Source organism: Protobothrops mucrosquamatus, unplaced genomic scaffold, assembly GCF_001527695.2.
Source record: "Protobothrops mucrosquamatus isolate PMUCROS unplaced genomic scaffold, P.Mucros_1.0 scaffold2788, whole genome shotgun sequence".
NCBI lineage: Eukaryota > Metazoa > Chordata > Lepidosauria > Squamata > Viperidae > Protobothrops > Protobothrops mucrosquamatus.
Genome location: NW_015388825.1, coordinates 178,026 through 196,059, shown reverse-complemented (window position 1 = coordinate 196,059; position 18,034 = coordinate 178,026). Strand labels below are relative to the sequence as shown.

Below are 18,034 nucleotides of genomic sequence, written 5' to 3'. Positions count from 1 at the left end.
ACTTCTCATCCAAAAAGCTTCTTCAGCTCTGACTGGATTGTGGGGAAATGGAAAGGTTTATACTCCTTGTAGACAGCTGGTCCTTTGCATTCCTTTAGAGCAGACATGTCAAACTTGCGACATCACGTGACATCGCGCGACGTATCGGAGCTTTTTCTCCATTGCCGGCAATGGGGTGGGCGCGGTTACGTAGTGACACGTCCGGCCCGTGGCAGTTTGACACCCCTGTTTTAGAGAGTCGTTGAGGCCATTTGGAGGTTTATCTGTGCTCTCAGGGTACAAATGGTACAAATGGGTGTGGAGCCTTCTTGGCACTGTTGAAAGGACTGTGTTGTAGACTGGAGATAGATGATGTTGTATCCCTCCCCCTCTGTTGAGGGAGGGCAACTGATCCTTCCCTTCCAAGAAATGTGTCACATTAACAACAGACTTGATGTTGGAGGAGCCACCAGAATATGGCATACACTACAGCAGTGATGGCGAACCTTTTAGAGACCGAGTGCCCAAACTGCAACCCAAAACCCACATATGCATCCTCGAGTGCCGGGTGGGTGTGGCCCAATGGCTGGGTGTGGCCAATTGGATGGGCGTGGCCCATTGGGTGGGCGTGGCTGTGGTGGTAACGGCAGACTGGGTGGGACTAAAAAGTTCAATCAATCAATTCCAACTTTGTAAGATCTTTTTTTCCAGAAGTTGAAATTGACTGAACTTTTTTTTTTTTTTTTTGCACATGGTGGCGGAGGCCTAAAGCGAAAAGGTTTTATAAAACCCAGCTGAAGGCCTAGGACTGGGGTGACGGCAAGTGTGCCCAAAGAGAGGGCTCTGAGTGTTGCCTCTGGCACCCGTGCCATAGGTTCGCCACCACTGCAGTATAGGAAGCCCAGTTCTGGAATGGATCATCCAAAACATACAGAATAAAAACTTCCCTTTTCTGCAGTATTCCCAGTCAGTCCATAGTTCTGGGGGAACCATTTTGGGACGTGTGCATTATTCAAATATTGGGGAACGGGATAGTCTGACGCAGTTTAAAAAGGCAGAACTAAATCCGAGTAGAAGCTTTCTTGCAGTTTCTTGTATAAACTTTCCTATGAATAATAAGAAATAATAATTTTATCATTTTAGAAATAATTTCTAAAACCTACAGCTATTTTTCGTACATCAAAAAAATGTTCATGTACTATTTTTGTACATCAACAAGGAGCAACAAATGCAGAGCAATGTATTCGGGAACTGGAATACATACATACATACATACATACATACATACATACATACATACATACATACATACATACATAGAATACATGAAACTGCCTCACGCGCGTCTGAGGTAAAAAGGACAGCCCACCGCCGTCCCAGCCCGCTGCCTCGCGCCTTCTGAAACTGCGCATGTCCTTCCTTGCGGGAGGGCGCATGCGTATCGCCGGGGTCGAAGCTCGGGATGTTCCCTGGCGCGGGCGCTGCCTCCTGGCGAGGCTTGAGGAGGAAGGGCGAAGAAGAGTGGTGTGAGGTGACCCGCGCGTGCGCAGTGACGTCCCCGCCCGGCGCTGCCCCGAGGAGTTGAAGGCTGACGGCCGTGCCGGCCTGTCCGTCGCGGACCCCGGAGGCCTGGGCTGGCAAGTATCGGTGGCCGTCTGGGCTGGCTGGCTGGAGGAGAGAGCGGCCTCCCGCTTTTCTGTCCGGGGGATCCGTCTCGGGCTTCCACGGATTGCGGATATTCCCCGCTTCACTTTCCCCTGTTTTTGGCGTCCTCTCGCCCCCTCCCACTTCGCGTCGTGGGCCTGACTACAAAGCCCATTGCCCACCGCTTGCCCCGCCGCTCCTGTCGTGCCCCCGCGGCTGGGCAGGAGGGATGCTGTGGTCCCTCAGGTCGGGCGGGTCTATTTCCCCCCTTAATGCCATTGGCGGGTTCTGCCCAGGGAGGCCGGGCCGCCTCTTTGACGACCCCTGGCCAGCAAGGGGTAGTGCATGGGGATGATGGGAGTTGTAGTCCTCCCGAGACACCTGGACGGGGCTCCTTGCCCGAATCCTACTACGTGCAAGACTCCTTTGCAGGAATAATGATAATAATGATAATAGCAACAATAATAGTAATAATAGTATTAATAGTGTTAATAATAATTAATAATAATAATAATAATTAGTTTTTATTTTGTATAAATCAAGGCAGTGGTATTTAATGCTCCTGCTTCCTGTTTTCCTCCCAATACCAACAACCCTGTGAGGTAGGTTGGGCCAAAAGAAAGCAGCTGGCCTCACCGGTTTTCAGGTCTGATTGATAATAACAACATCAGCCCATCACCCACCATCTTTCCATTTCTGGGGAGTCCTTGGTTCTCTCTCAGCTTGGTTGTTTACTTGCAGGCATTTCATTACTCAGCTAGGTAATAACAACATTGTCTGCGGTTCAGCCCTGAGCGACTGAGACTCTCTGCTACAGGTAGTCCTCGACTTACAGCAGTTCGTTTAGTGACCCTTCAAAGTTAACTGGCACGGAAGAAAGTCAGTTATGACCATTTCTCATACAATCATTGTAGATCCCCATGGTCACGCGATCAAAATTCAGATGCTTGACAACTGGTTCCTATTTATGATGGTTGCAATGCCCCGGGGTCATGTGATCCCCTTTTGTGACCTTCTGACAAGCAAAGTCAATGGGGAAGCCAGATTCACTTAACAACTGAGTCACTGACTTAACAACTGCAGTGATTCACTTAACAACTGTGGCAAAAGGGTAGAATGGGGCAAAATTCACTTAACAAATGTCTCACTTAGCAATTGAGCACTTGGGTTCAATTGTGGTCATAAGTCAAGGACTACATGTATTGGACTCTCCATTTCTTCTCCTCATGCCATTTTCCTGCCTTTTTCACATTATACCCAAATCTTTAAATTTGGAACCTGCTTTGCAATCCAACACTGCTGTACTCCAATGCTTTTTGGATTTGAAGCTTTTCCCTTCTGTTTTTTCTGTTTGATCCATTACTTTGAAGCTTTTCCCTACCCCGCAGGGAAATGTTTATAATATTTTAAGGCACTCCATTTGAAAAAGTTTCCTTCTCATTCAGCAAGCAAATAGATACTGCTAGCAAGCAGTTCAGATGTCAGTGGAGAGATAGTCTGTTGCAGCACATCAAACAAGAACAATCTTCTGAGTTAATCTCCTTATCAGAAGCAGTCTAGTGCAGTCATTAGAAGCCTATTAGAAACTATCAGTCATGAAGTTATTTTTTCAGGCTTTGCTGCACCTACAAGGTTGTTCAGTAAATTTAGTTAATATATGATTTTTTTCAGAACTAGATATTTCTGTTCTGGGAATTGGGGCGATAACACAGACATTTCTGACAGTGCTTCAATAAAGTTAAAATAAACATGTTCTACAAAGTAGCATAGTACTTCTAAACTGAAGCATGAGTTCCATTGCATTTCAGACATTATTTTAAACACAGTTCTCCGGAGCAATTGGCAAGAGGATGAAATGAGTACTGAACAGCATATAGTAGTAATTCTGTTCCTAGATGACATGATTTAGTGAGAGGTTCCTACATATTGTAATGTTTTGGGCTGCTTGACATTATATCTCAAAGAGCTTTCCTTACAAATAGTCTCAGACTTTTGAAAGTTTGTAATTCATCCTTTTCATCTAGGTCTTATTACTGCAATTGCAGATAAAGTAGTTCTGGTTTGAAATATGAGCCATTTGTGAGTTAATTTGGATTCATATTCAGTACATGTATTGATTTATACTTTATGTAATCTATATTGACTGTTGTTGAGATCTGAGTTGATTTATGAGAAAGTAAGTTTCTTCATATTGTTAATTTTATGCTAGGAGCCCTTGCTATTTATAGAAGAGGTCACAGCCTGATGTTCCAGAACCCTATATTAGTTTCCCAAAGCTATAGGCTTGGCATCCAGATCCTCTGTTATGGAGGGAATATTATGAATAATCATATTATCTTTAGTTGAATTTAGTAATCAAATTAATTTTTGTCCTGGCATCAACCTCTTCACAAAACCTTACATCTTACTTCAGGTTATGATTATTTTAATCCCTATAAGCAGTTTTGCTACCACCTCTTCAGATTGTTCCTTGATGCTATTCTAGAAATTAACCCCAGAATCATGATCATTAAGTTTAGTTCAGGCAAAACTAAACCTTGATGTTCACAACATTAAACTTGTTTTGGGCTCCCAAACATATGAACAATTGATTAGAGTAACCTGTCTGTTTTCCCTTTCTTTCTGTAAATCAGTAGTTTCTATCAGGCTAAACATCTATGCATCAGTTTTTCATTAAGCTGAATGATTTGCACAAACCATTTCAAAACACAAATCATGATTTATGATTCTGTTTTTAGCCAATCATAAATTATAATTTGATAGTTGCAGTAACTAGACTAAACATTAATGATGGTTTGGTGTAATATCTCAGGGCAACTGATTTTGCAATTCTTCTACATATTATTCTATAATGTTAATTCTCTGTACTGTACTACTGTCTAACTCATATTAGACAGTAAATTGATTTGTATATTGATGGTCCTATATTTAAAAAAACAGCATGTATCAGATAAAGATCTTAAATTGTATTTTAACTGCACAGACAAAAATGAAAAACTGTCCAGTTAAATGTTTGTTAATAAAAGATCCATATTCTTATTTCATTGGCATCCAGTCTGATTTCTTTGGAAAATTCTTTTTCATAGTATATAACCATTTGCTTTGCCATCACCGGCACTCTTAAGTTAATGTTTTCTTTGGTTTACTTTGGTCAGTAGTATTTTGGTGATGCTGAAGCATTGTTGCAGTTGTTGTAAGAACTTTGAAAAATATGAGAAAAGATAGATGTTTGAAAGATAAAATTTTAGTTGTGGATACTTTGTATTTTGTGATATTTTTTTGTTAAAAATGTTTGAATGCTAAGTAAAATGTACATTTATATTTATTAATTTGTAGAAACAGAAATGAATAATATAAAATAAGAAAGAAAACGACAGAAAGTAAATTAGAAAACTAGAATAGTTTGGGCTGGCATCTCATTGGGGCTGAGAATAGGCTTGGCATGTTTGTGGGTGGATGTTGGTCTCACTTGTGTTTAATGGAAACTATCCCTGCTGAGCTATTGTGATTTCATCAAATGTTTCTACCATAGATTTTATATATTGTATCATCCACACCCCAAACATGAGACTTAAATATTTGGAGCATTGTGTTATTTGTGGTTGCTTCTTCTTGGAATATCTTAAGCACTGATGTTTATTGTAGTCTGGAAGAAACATGTTTAAAGTGATTTAATATGATCTTGGAAAGTAAACATTTTCAGGATCCGTATGAATTTAAGAATGATTAAGGACAAATATACTCCATTTATAATCATAACATTGATTTCATTGCTTCACTTATAGCTATCTTTTCTGTTCTTTTGTCAGATTACCAATTTCTCATGTCTTCACAATGAGACAGGCCTGGGGTTATTTCTTCCCTACACCTTGTAGTTGATAGTTTTAGATGCCGAGACAATGCTGGCATAGATATGGCAGATAGCGTCAAGATCTTCCTTAATGATCTTATCAGGGTAAGCACTTCCTTTTATTTTTGTTGTTATACATGACAGTGCATTTAAGATAAGACTGGATTTCAGAGTGTTTCAGCCACTAATATTTATGTTAGCTCCCATAAATCTGTCTTTAGCAGTATGAAGAAGGGAAATTTTAGGACTTTATTCACAAACTTGAATATGTGTAATTATCAAGCAAAATCCATCTCAGTACCAATTCTGTGATTATTTCTCAGTCTTTTGATTCCTTTTATTTTTGTTGTTATACATGACAGTGCATTTAAGATAAGACTGGATTTCAGAGTATTTCAGCCATTAATATTTATGTTAGCTCCCATAAATCTGTCTTTGGCAGTATGAAGAAGGAAAGTTTTAGGACTTTATTTACAAACTTGAACTATGTGTACTTATCAAGTAAAATCCATCTCAGTACCAATTCTGTGATTGTTTCTCAGTCTTTTGATTAAGCTCAGGTATAGTATCCATGTGTCTAACTCTATGATTCTTAGTAAATGGAAAGAGAGAGTTCCTGAACTGTGATGCCATTATATTAGTGATCAGATAATGAATAACAGGATAACAGAACAGAATAATAGAGTTGGAAGAGACCTTGTAGGTCTTCTAGTCCAATCCCCTGCTCCGGCAGGAAACTATACTGTTTCTGACAAGTGGTTGTCCAGTCTTGCTTTAAAGAATTAGACTTAACTAGAAAATCACTGGGTATTTGCTTAGACATTTCATTTAGAGAAAAATCAGCAGAAACAATATGTTTATGTCTCTAGGGAATTAAAGATTCCATATGGGGGATCTGTACAATCTCCAAGCTGGATGCTCGGATCCAGCAAAAAAGGGAAGAGCAGCGGAAGAGAAGAGCAACTAGTGTGCTTGCCCAGCGAAGAGCACAAAGCGAAGAGAGGAAGCAAGAGAAGTAAGTTCCAATCTTGGGGATTGTGTCGTGCCATCAGTAATCATCTATCAGTGTTTTACCATCCAGATAGCAATAACAACAGCACTTAGACTTATATACCGCTTCACAGCGTTTTACAGCCCTCTCTAAGCAGTTTACAGAGTCAGCCTACTGCCCCCAACAATCTGGGTTTTCACTTTATCGACCTCGGAAGGATGGATGGCTGAGTCAGCCTTGAGCTGGTAAGACTCGAACTGCTGACAGTTGGCAGTCAACCGAATAGCCTGCAATACTGCATTCTAACCACTGCACCACCACCAAAATGGTACCAACCCCCTAGAAGTCACATCTGCTAACATAGTCTGTGTACAAATTGGATCCTGCAAACGTTGGTAGGGATTTTTATTTTATATTGGCCAAATTAAATGAGGATTTTGAAATATTCTTTTATGTGGAACTCTCTAACAGTGTCATTTGAGGGACCGACTATGTTCTATATAGCTGTTTAGTTTCATCATGAAAGCCACTGGATTCTTTGTAGGAAGAGATTTGGAATGGAGATTTTAAGATACTATTTTTAGTCTCTTGCCCAGTAGCTTCTGTGGTTGTAATTCATGTTTTAAAAAAGTTGACATTGTGAAAAAGAAATTTAAAAAGTCTGCAAATTTATCTTAGGTGCTAAATAACAACCAGTTTTACATGTACATCTGTATGACATTGAATAGTTAAACAGTGAATGTATAATACAGAAAAACAAGGAAAACTGGAATGTAAAAATCCAACTTTTGAAACACCTTTTTTTCCAAATGAGGCTCCCAACAATTTGAAATTTAATGAGGATAATGGAAATTTATACGTTTGCATTTTTATGGTTGCAAATAGATTGAAACCACCAAGCTGAAAGAATCTGCTGCCCTATCTGAAGCATTCCCCTCTCTTTCTGTGTTTAAAAACAGATGTGTTTTTTGAAAATACATGTAGTTTTGGTTTTTACACTTTCTTCTACTTTTCTTTAGTGAACCCCGGATAGTAAGCCGAATACTTCAGTGTTGTGCATGGAATGGAGGTGTATTTTGGGTAAGAATAATTTTGCTTCTTTTTTAAAAAACAGCAACATAATTGAATCAATTGCTTTATTTATTCTTTTTGCAAATATGCTTACTTGCCTGAAGTTTAGAATTGGATAATGCTTCAATCTGAAAAAGCAAACTGAATAGTGATTGAAATCATTACTACTTCCCAGATAAGGGATAGTTAACATTTATTTAGCCTTGGTAGATGCAGTATTATCCCAATCAGATTTTAATATAAATAAAAATAGCCATGCAACCCCAGGAAATATATGTGTGAGTTAAGAGGCCACTCATCAATTTTTGTCATCTCAAGTACATCTTTTACTGGAATTGTGCAACTACAGCACTATGCAACTCCTAGAAAAGGTGCAAATTGTTTAAGGGAGTTCTTAGGAATTATGGGATGTGGTTTTATATCTTTTCTAAAGTTCTTTTTTGGCTTTGGATCCAAAGAATTTTATATGTTTATAGAATTTTTTGTTTCTTTTTGCTGTTCCCCATGCCCCCCCATTATGATTTTCCCATAGAATTATTGATGCATGTGCTGGAGCTGTCACATTTGTAAAGATAAATTATTCATATATTTACTTGTGTATGTACTTGTGGAAAACCATGAAATAAGTGCTAAGATATCAGGTTTGAAGATTTAGTTATAGAAAACAGATTACACCTTCTGGATCTTAGAAAACTTACTTTCCCCATAGTAGCACACACATTTAAAAATAGTGATTAAAACTGAATTATTCCTTCTTGGCTGTTGTTGTTTTATTTTGTTTTTTAGCTTAGCCTCCTCTTGTTCTATCGGGTTTTCATACCTCTGCTTCAGTCAGCAACAGCACATGTAATTGGTAAGTATATTACTGTTTAAGGCAGTGATGGCGAAACTTTTAGAGTGCCCAAACCGCAACCCAAAACCCACTTATTTATTGCAAAGTGCCAGTGCCGCATCAGGATTGTGGTGCCCTCACGGGGGGGGGGCATGTGGGAGTGGCCCACTGGGTGGGCGTGGCCCACTGGATGGGGATGGCTGCGGTTGTCATGGCAAACTGGGTGAGCGTGGCTGGGGTGGGCATTGCCACCTCGATGTTGCTCATGGGGGGGACGCCTGTGGGGGCTGGGCAGGGTTGGGGGAGATCCAGGGGGTCTCTGGCAGGTGGGGTGGTGGGCAGGAGGCCCAGCATAGATGGGGGGGAGGAACGCAATCCTAGCTGGGACTGGGGGGCCATGGTGCCGATGGGGATCCAGCTTTCCCTGCTCAGGGTGGCCTTTGGCTTGCTGGGCGTGGGCGTGCTCTACCACCTCTACTCGAGCTCGCTAGCTGGCCGCTTCACCTCCTTTGTGCCTGGTGGGGCTGCCGCTCTGGGCAGCGGCGGCGGCCTAATGGACCTGCGCAAGCTGCCGGCAGTGGTGGCACGCGTGCCCACAGAGAGGGCTCTGAGTGCCACCTCTGGCACGCGTGCCATAGGTTCGCCACCACTGGTTTAAGGCATTTGTCAAATAAATAATTGTTTATCTAGCCTAGGCAATTACGTTATGATGGACAAGTGTACAATTTGTTGAGCTGAACCTATCCTACTCTTCTCTTCCCTTGGCCTCAAATTTTCAAAACTGGAACACAGTACTATATTTGTAAAGGTGAAATAATACTCTTGAATGAAAGGAGGCGATAATTATGGTCCTAGCTACATTTACCGATCTGCTATCAACTTGTGACCAGTAGAGGAGATTTGTAGAGGGAAGATGCATTTTCTTTTTCTGATATAACAATTCAGGTGAGGCACCTGAATTGTAATGAATCTGTTTACTTACTACTGTTGAAAATGCTCTCTCTGTTTTGGAAGGTGATCCGTCATTGCATGGCGATGTCTGGTCTTGGCTGGAATTTATCCTGACCTCCATCTTCAGTGCCCTGTGGGTCCTCCCCCTCTTTGTGCTCAGTAAAGTGGTCAATGCCATTTGGTTTCAGGTAAGTCGTTTTTTGAGGAAATCAATAACTTGTTGACCTACTGCTTCTTTGGTTACCTACCTAAGACATACCTTGATACACAGGTAGTCCTTGTCTTACAACCATGTGTCGTGACCATTCAAAGTTACAACAGCACTGAAAAAAGCGACTTACAATTGTTCCTCTCAACGACTGTCGCAGCACCCCCATGGTCACGCAGTCGAAATTCAGGTGCTTGGCAACTGGCATATATTTCTGATGGTTGCAGAGTCCTGGGGTTGTGTGATTGCCATTTGCAACCTTCCCAGCCAGTTTCCAACAAGTAAAGTCAAAGGGGGAAAGCCAGATCCGCTTAATGACGGCCTAGTTCACTTAACAGTTGCAGTGATTCGCTTAACAAGCATGGCGGAAAAGCTCTTAAAATTGGGCGTGACTCATTGAACAACCACCCTGCTTAGCAATGGGAATTCTGGTCTCAGTTGTGATCATAAGCCAAGGACTACCTGTATTATTGTCCTGTGTTTTTTGAGGGATGTTCAAGACAACCATCTTCTTCCATTTTATTCAGAAGTAAGTCTGGTTATTCTGTTTCAGGACATTGCTGATCTGGCATTTGAGGTGTCAGGAAGGAAGCCCCAGCCTTTCCCCAGTGTCAGTAAAATCATTGCCGACATGTTGTTTAACCTCTTACTGCAAGCTCTCTTTCTCATCCAGGTAAGAATGGGCCTAAAACACTCAATCCAGATTATCCAGACACTTAAGAGTAATAGACGTTGGTATTTGAAGGACAGAACTGTACATTCGGCAGATCTTAACAAGAAATAGAGCCCAAGGTAGAGAAAAGGCAGAGAGGACCTGGAAAGAAAAAAGGAATGAATTTTGCCATATTTTTATAAAGAGGTCACTAGCCAGTTTGACTTATGTGGTAGTTCTCTCCCAGTCACAACCTTTGGGAGGATAGGTTAACACTACTATTTTTTCAAAGCTGTTTATAATGGAGAGTTCTTGGAATCATGTCCTCCCGCCATGCACGAGAGAACTCCAGACCAGGTTTTTTGCTCAAATGTGCATAGCTGGGCTTCTAGCCAAGAATGATGGTCATGGACTTTGTTGCCCTGGGATCCAATGCTCTAATATTGGGAGTGGAGCAGAGTGTACCAAGGAAGACGAGACTCAAGTATATACAGTTAACCCTTGACTTATGACCATAACTGGACAGGAATTTCAGTCGTACGTCGAGGCACCATATGACCAGATTCAATTATAGGATTGCTTTTAGAGTCATGGTTAAGCAAGTGCAGTATGTGGTGGTAGGTAAGTGCACTATGTGGTGGTAGGTACTAAGCCATTTTATCCAGTGGATGTTTTTTGCCAGAAAACTGCAATAAATGTCACAATGCTGCCACTGGTCATACATGTGAGCCAATTGCCAAGGGCCAGAAATACAATCATGTGACCATGGGGGAGGGGTTATGCAGCAGACCATGGGGGAGGGGTTATGCAGCAGTCATAACGTTGTGAGTAACTTGAATCTATTGTAATGCAAATGGTCATTAAGCAGCAATTGGTTGTAAGTTGAGGACTACCTGTACTGTCTCTTCACTTGTTTAGTTTCCTGGGCTTTTTAACAAGGTACAGAATTTGAGTTTTCTGTGGAAGGGAATGCTCTTTCAAACTGAATTTGTTTTACTTTCCCCAGGGGATGATTGTCAGCCTGTTTCCTATTGATATCATTGGGCAGTTAATTAGCCTGCTTCATATGTCCCTGCTCTACTCACTATATTGCTTTGAATACCGTTGGTTTAATAAAGGTAAGTCCTGCTGATTTTCCACTGTGTAACTAAAAAAAAATAAAAATCCTCTCCTTTTGTTGTTCAGTGCTGGGGTTGCTTGGTGCAAATGTATACAGATCCCAGTAACACTCTTCCTACAGGGTCTTTGCAGAGTTCTTCAGTGGCAGAAGCAGGGCTGAAAAATTAAAGAGTACATTTTATTCTCTGCCTGTTGCTGGTGGTGGCTGGTGTTCTCCGTTATCACCAGTGATCAATAAACTACTGATATATGTGCGGATGGAGGTGTATTTACATAATACTTCCTAGACTATGAAGATATCTAGGAAAAAATATTGGGATCATAATTACTGGAATAGGAAAGCCAGTATTATATCACAGCATTAATGCTTTGAACCATGTGTTTTGGGCTTTTCTCTTGCTAGGCATTGAAATGCATCAACGATTATCCAACATTGAAAGGAACTGGCCTTATTACTTTGGATTTGGGTTACCACTGGCCTTTCTCACTGCAATGCAGTCTTCTTACATTATCAGGTGACTTACTGAGAAACTGGAGTCATGCCATCCCTTTTCTTCTCTGTGGGAGGGAGAGGAGGACAAGTAGGTGGGGAATTAATGGAAAGAGACCTGGTGTAAATGTTAATGCGGAAGGAGAAAAAGAAATCTCCTCGGAACAGTGATAGAAGCAAAGCCTTTGAAAAGCTGGGCGTGGGATATTGTTGTTGGGAGCCCACAAAGGTTTAATTGAGATGTATGGCTTTTTTCTTCTGGATATCCATGATGTCTTTTTCTATTTTATCGTTTCCTCCTTCTTAAAGTCTAAGCCACTCAAAGTCATTTACAGTCAGACAATCTCTAAATCATGAATGAATGAATGAATATTCCATGATACGGTGCAAGAAAACCAAGACACTTTCTTAAAATTGGTGTACAGTACTATTTCCTATTTCCAATTATGCCAGAATATTAATCTGGGCAGAACATGGATGCTGGTCTTTCTGCTGCTTATTTGTTGAGCCGTTCCATGCGTCAGCAGTAGGGGACAAGAGGGATTCTTCTATATAAAAACATGGATAGTATATAAATATAATAAATTGTTGTGATATAAGAGAAGTTATATTAAGTGGCAAGCTGTATGAAGAAGGATGTGGATACAGCATCTGTATGCTGGATATTTGGATTGTTCTTTGTTATTTTGTATTTAATTATTTGTTAAATGTATATGCCGCCCATCTCATCAATAAGGCGACTTTGGGCAGCTTATAAACAGTAAAAGATAAATATAAAAACAATTAAAATTAAGAAAAGGTACATAAAAACTCAGACCACGTTTTTGGTTTAGTATGAGCAATTGTTTCAGTGATTGAAGGAGCATACAGTTCAATAAATACAGTCTGACATCTTCTAAACGTAAAGCACATCATTTGGGAAAAAAAAGTTCATTCACTATAGTGCCCTCTTCATTTTCTCACACACATGTACAGTATGTGTGTGCATGTATGTAGGTGCTTGGATTCTCAGATCTTGTTAAGACATGATTTACTCTAGCTGGAGTTTATCACAACAACGATAAGTGTAGCCCTAAGCTGATTACCATAATTTAAAAACCATATTAATTAATGCAATTAATTAATTTCTTGGTAGCATAAATGCTAATAATGACATTGAAATTGATTTAATTTAAGGATGTAAAAAAAAATCTGCACCAAAATAGAAAGGTTTAAACTCACCCCTGCACTAGTGGCCGGTCCTAAATCTGCATTGAGAATAGACTTTTCATCTAGCCAATTGCATGTAAATGGAATTGTGTTCCTATTCTGTGGTTTATGCATTCTCCCTTTTTAGTCTGCAGAGACCTGTGCATAACATCTGTTTTCTCTCCCCATCTCCCTTCCCCACAGCGGGTGCTTGTTCTCCATTCTTTTTCCTCTATTTATTATCAGCGCCAATGAATCGAAGACACCAGGAAGAGCATAGTAGGTATCCATTTCCTTTTTCAGCAGACGTAACTCAAGGACGACCTATATGTGTAAAGGCTTCTGCCCCAATGAAGTAGATTATACTGTATACCATTTTTTGCCCCGATAGCTATGGATAGTCACTTGCAAGGCAGAAAAAAATTGTACCACTTAGAAACCTGCGCTACTTATACACTTTTATACCTAGGTCTAAAAGTTTTGTTTATTATTTATTCATTAAATTGGTTTGCCGCCCAGCTTGCCACAAGGTTGCGTTTCAGCAGTAGAGAAAAATGGTAAGAACTGTCCTCTGACATCATTAATCGGGATTAGGCAGATTTTGTATGTTGAAAGGCCCCAATGCAGCATACAGGTAGTTTTCAACTTACAACCACAACAGAGCCCCAGTTTTCCATTGCTAAGCAAGACAGTTGTGTACATTTTGTCCTGTTTTATGACTTTTCTTGCCACAGTTGTTAAGTGAATCACTGCAGTTGTTAGTAACCCAGTTGTAAAGCAAATCTAGCTTCCCCAATGATTTTTGCTTGTCAGAAGGTCACAAAAGGTGATGGCATGATCCCGGGGGCACTGCAACCATCAGAAATACACACCAGTTGCCAAGTGCAACGGTTGTGTGAAAAACGGTCGTAAGTCACTTTTTTCAGTGCCTTTGAATGGTCCCTAAGCGACTGCTTGTAAGTCAAGGACGACTTGTATGCCCATGAATTAAAGCGATCTTTTTTTATATATAACAAGTTTTTATTGGTTTTCCAGTTTTACATTTAAGTATTTAGAAAGCAGCGTGGTGATTGATTGGGTAGTCAATAGTACAATAACAAAATCTTTAGTACATATCTCAGGTTACATCATCAAAAAATTCCTTCTCTATTTCCCTTAACATTTGCTGTATCATATTTAAGCTAGCAAATTTGTAATTATAACAAGGTCAGTTAAAAGATTTATCAGTATATTTATGCTTATACATATCCATGTCCTGTATTTAAATTTTACCTAATTTTTAATTTTTAATGATAGTATTCCAATTTAACCTTTAATATCCATAGTATTTAAATTTTAGGTAACCCAAATTTCCTTTATTTCACTACATAAAAATTATAGTATCTAAAATACACCTATTAGTTACTTAAATATATTCTTATTTTATTTCATAGACATTTTCTTTCTTTTTTTAAAACAATATTTTATTAGGTTTTAAAGGGGTAGGGGAGGGGTAGGGTCACTATGGGTATTGGGGTTCAGGGTAAGGTTCGGGAGTGGGGTTGGAATAAGGATGGTACAACAGTGGGGTTGCCCCCAGTAACAATTCCATGCTTTAGCAAGCAGACTATTGTCCAGATACAAATATTCAATAGCAATAATTAATATAATAGTAAATAGCTATAATCAATAAGAATAACAGTAATCGTAAAAAGCATCGATTAGTCAATAAATAGCATTCATCTTATTAAATTTCACTGTCATTTCTCGCTAGTTCGTTTTTCTAACCATTGGTAGAAATTTTCCCATGTTTTAAAATAAACTGAGTCTTCTTTCTCTCTAATCTCTAGGGTTAGTCTACCCATTTCTGCACATTCTAAAATTTTCGTAATTGTAATCTGATCAGATGGTAGATTTTCATTTTTCCAAAACTGGGCAAGTGCTATTCTCGCAGCTGTCGATACATGTCATATTAAATACTCATTCTCTTTCCCATAATTGGATCCTAGCATTCCTAGCAAAAACAGTTCGTAGACATTTTCTATTTCTCATCCTAGTACAGTGATGGCGAACCTTTTAAAGACCGAGTGCCCAAACCGCAACCCAAAACCCACTTATTTATTGCAAAGTGTCAGGGCTGCATCAGCATTGTGGTGCCCTCGGGGGGGGGCAGAGAGGCGCCTCTGAGTGCCACCTCTGGCACGCAAAAACCGGGGGCATGCCGCCGCCATGCCGCAGGGTGCAGATACAAGGCACTGCACCATGCAAGAACAGGGCAGGGCTAGTGAGTATCACGCAGGCCCTAGCCCCGCCCCATTTGCAGCGCGTGCGTGCTCGCAGCTCCATGTGCGCATGCACACATGTAAAATGCTTCCCCCTCCCTTTTCTTCCAGTCCACCAATCGACAATGGTTGGTGACCTCTGCTCTACCACCTCTACTCGAGCTTGCTAGTCGGCCGTTTCACCTGCTTTGTGGTGAGCGGGGCTCCTGCTCCGGGTGGCGGTGGCGGCCTGATGGACCTGCTGCTGGTGGCGCACGTGCCAACAGAGAGGGTTCTGAGTGCCGCCTCTGGCACACACGTGCCATAGGTTCGCCACCACTGTCCTAGTACCTCACCACTTACTAACGGAGTATCCTGAATTAAAGGGGACCTTAAGAGAGGTTAAGAAACTAATAGGAGGCTTCTCTTCTGTTTCAGCCATTTCCAGCTGCGCCTCTTTTCCTTGGTCGTCTTCCTTAGCAACAAGCTATTCCACAAGACAGTTTATTTTCAGTCCAGCCTGAGCACCTCTCCGTCTGCTGATCGACTGCCCTCGCCGCGCTCCTCGCCTGCTAGACTGGCACACTGAACCAAGGCAGGGAGGGAGGAAGGAGGAGAACCGTTCAGACAACACAAGATTCTGTGATTCTGAGGAGGGCGGGGAGGGAGGCTTGTGCATTTCCCCTTGTGATCTCTCTTTTAAGCCCCCGTCGGAGGAGGTTGGTTTGCATCTCACCGAGTGGTAAAGTGAAATACATCGGGTGGGTGGGCGAGTGGGTGGGAGGAGCCTGGATTTTTAACACTTTTGTGAGTTTTATTTCGGAAGCCAGGTTCTTCTTCGCTTGTTTTTATAGTGTGTAATGGGCCTGTTTCTGTGCACTTTTTTTGTACATTTCCTTACCTTCTCTCCCCCCCCCCCATTTTCCAGGATGAATGGTTTTTGTAATGCATATTGTCGTAGCTTTCTGATGCTGATGGGGTCTTTACCACAAGTGTTGGATTTTCTTTATATGGTTACCTCAGGTCAGGATTTTGTAATCCCCGTTGTGTGCTGAAATGAAAAGTGGATCATGTAACACTTGCGCAAGGTTAAGATGTCGGGTAGGGTGGGGTGGGGGGTGGGAGGGCTCTTCCTCTTCCTGGCATCTGGTGGCCTCTCTTAACTTTATTTGGTTTTTATTTTGAAGGAATCAGCGTTTGATGGATGCAACAAATTCCTAATCTTAAGGACAGATTGTATTGTTTTGGTTTTTTTTTTTACTTATGTCCTTGGAGCTTTTGAAAAGCACCTTCTGAACTCTGAAAGGGAAATTTGAAAAGTGTACGGGTAAAGTCAGGCACTGAAGCGAAAACTTGTTAATTCTTGTGTCTGGGGTTGTAAAGTTGGCGATATACTGTTAAAATCTTGCAAGAAATAATGCTTCTAAGGAACATATTTATGGATCCTGGGGATGGATTTCGTTTGGGTGGTGGTGGTGAGGGACTTGTACACAAGGGAGATTCCGAAAGATATCTATGGAGAAATAGGTGTTGTTGTTTTGCACAGGACTTCTGCACAAGGCTACATACAGGCCATCGGTGCTAAGCCCAGTATGCAGAACAGAGAATTTTGGTGATGTCAGTTTTAAGGCCTCCAACTCAAATGCTGTTAGGAAGCCTGACCTGGAATAATTGTCCCAGCTGAGTGAGAATGATGTACACCAAAGTGCTCCTGTGTGATTGTAATTGCGACTGAAATTAAGGACTCCTCAGCTCAGGATATGTGATCTTCATATGTATTCATCTGTCCGTGTGTGTGTACATATGTAATTGTGTATGCACAACGAAGTATAATGTGGTCCTGATCTTAGGCAGTATTCTTTATGCATGTCAGTGTCTGTATGGCTAAACATTATGAGATAATTTTTTTTTTTAAAAAAAAAAAGCCCTCTGGTTTTTGTAGAACTGAAGTCAGTCTACAGATAAATGTTTTCTCTTGTATTTTCACACTGAACCATTAAATGAAAATGGGATTAAAAATAAAGAGTGAATTGTGTGACTGAATCATGAAACTCATTTTGAGGGAGATGGGAGAAGGGCAGAATGAAAAACATAAAGCTTTCTGCAAACCGGTTCAAAGAATTCCTGTTCCTGATTCAAACTTTTCTGCTCGGGAAATGACCCAAAGTGGCATTATGGCCAAAAGCAGCAGAAACCATAAAATTATGGTTTCCAGGGAATGAGGGAGAATTGCATAAATGCTGAAAACTACTAGGGATGTCTATATAAATTTTTTTTTAAATGGCATAGGAACATCTGCTTTGAATAGATTAATTTCTGCCTTTAACTACAGAGTTTTTCAGAGGCTGGCCAATAGACACCATCAGATAAATCCAAGAAATTCATTTGCCAAAAAAAAAAAAAGGGAGTGAAAGGTAGAGACAGGTGAGGAAGAAAATGCTGCTGTTGTTGATGTAGTGCCTAAAATTATTTTATTATTTATTACAGTTGTTTATATCTTGTTTTCAAAAAACTAGCAGTCATTAGGGAAGAACTGAATAGAAGGAGCACAAGATCAGAATGCTCAGGGCTGATTTAGAGAATTTGGAAATTATGAATATTACCCTGTAAAGAATACATTTGAAAGAGATGTCTTGAGGCTGCCCTTTAAGTCTGGTAGAACCAGGTTGAGAAATAGGATGGGGGAAAGGCCAAATTTTAATTTTGATAACATTTATATTACTACTCTTGGGGCTGGATGATAAACTGAACTTGGGGTAAATACAATTAACGTGTTTGCACAATAACATTGATTGCCCAAACAAACCACATGCATTAGG

General features: G+C 40.6%; 1 protein-coding gene across 1 annotated transcript; it reads left to right on the top strand.

The window, feature by feature from the left end:
• Window positions 1-5,437: 5,437 nt before the first annotated feature.
• Window positions 5,438-15,818, top strand: EI24 (EI24 autophagy associated transmembrane protein). Its single transcript, XM_015825748.1, has 10 exons — window positions 5,438-5,578; window positions 6,343-6,488; window positions 7,484-7,544; window positions 8,322-8,388; window positions 9,382-9,506; window positions 10,080-10,199; window positions 11,185-11,296; window positions 11,701-11,812; window positions 13,180-13,254; window positions 15,654-15,818. Exons 1-10 carry the CDS (start codon window positions 5,537-5,539, stop codon window positions 15,802-15,804), a joined length of 1,011 nt encoding a protein of 336 aa, XP_015681234.1. The 5' UTR covers window positions 5,438-5,536; the 3' UTR covers window positions 15,805-15,818.
• Window positions 15,819-18,034: the final 2,216 nt, after the last annotated feature.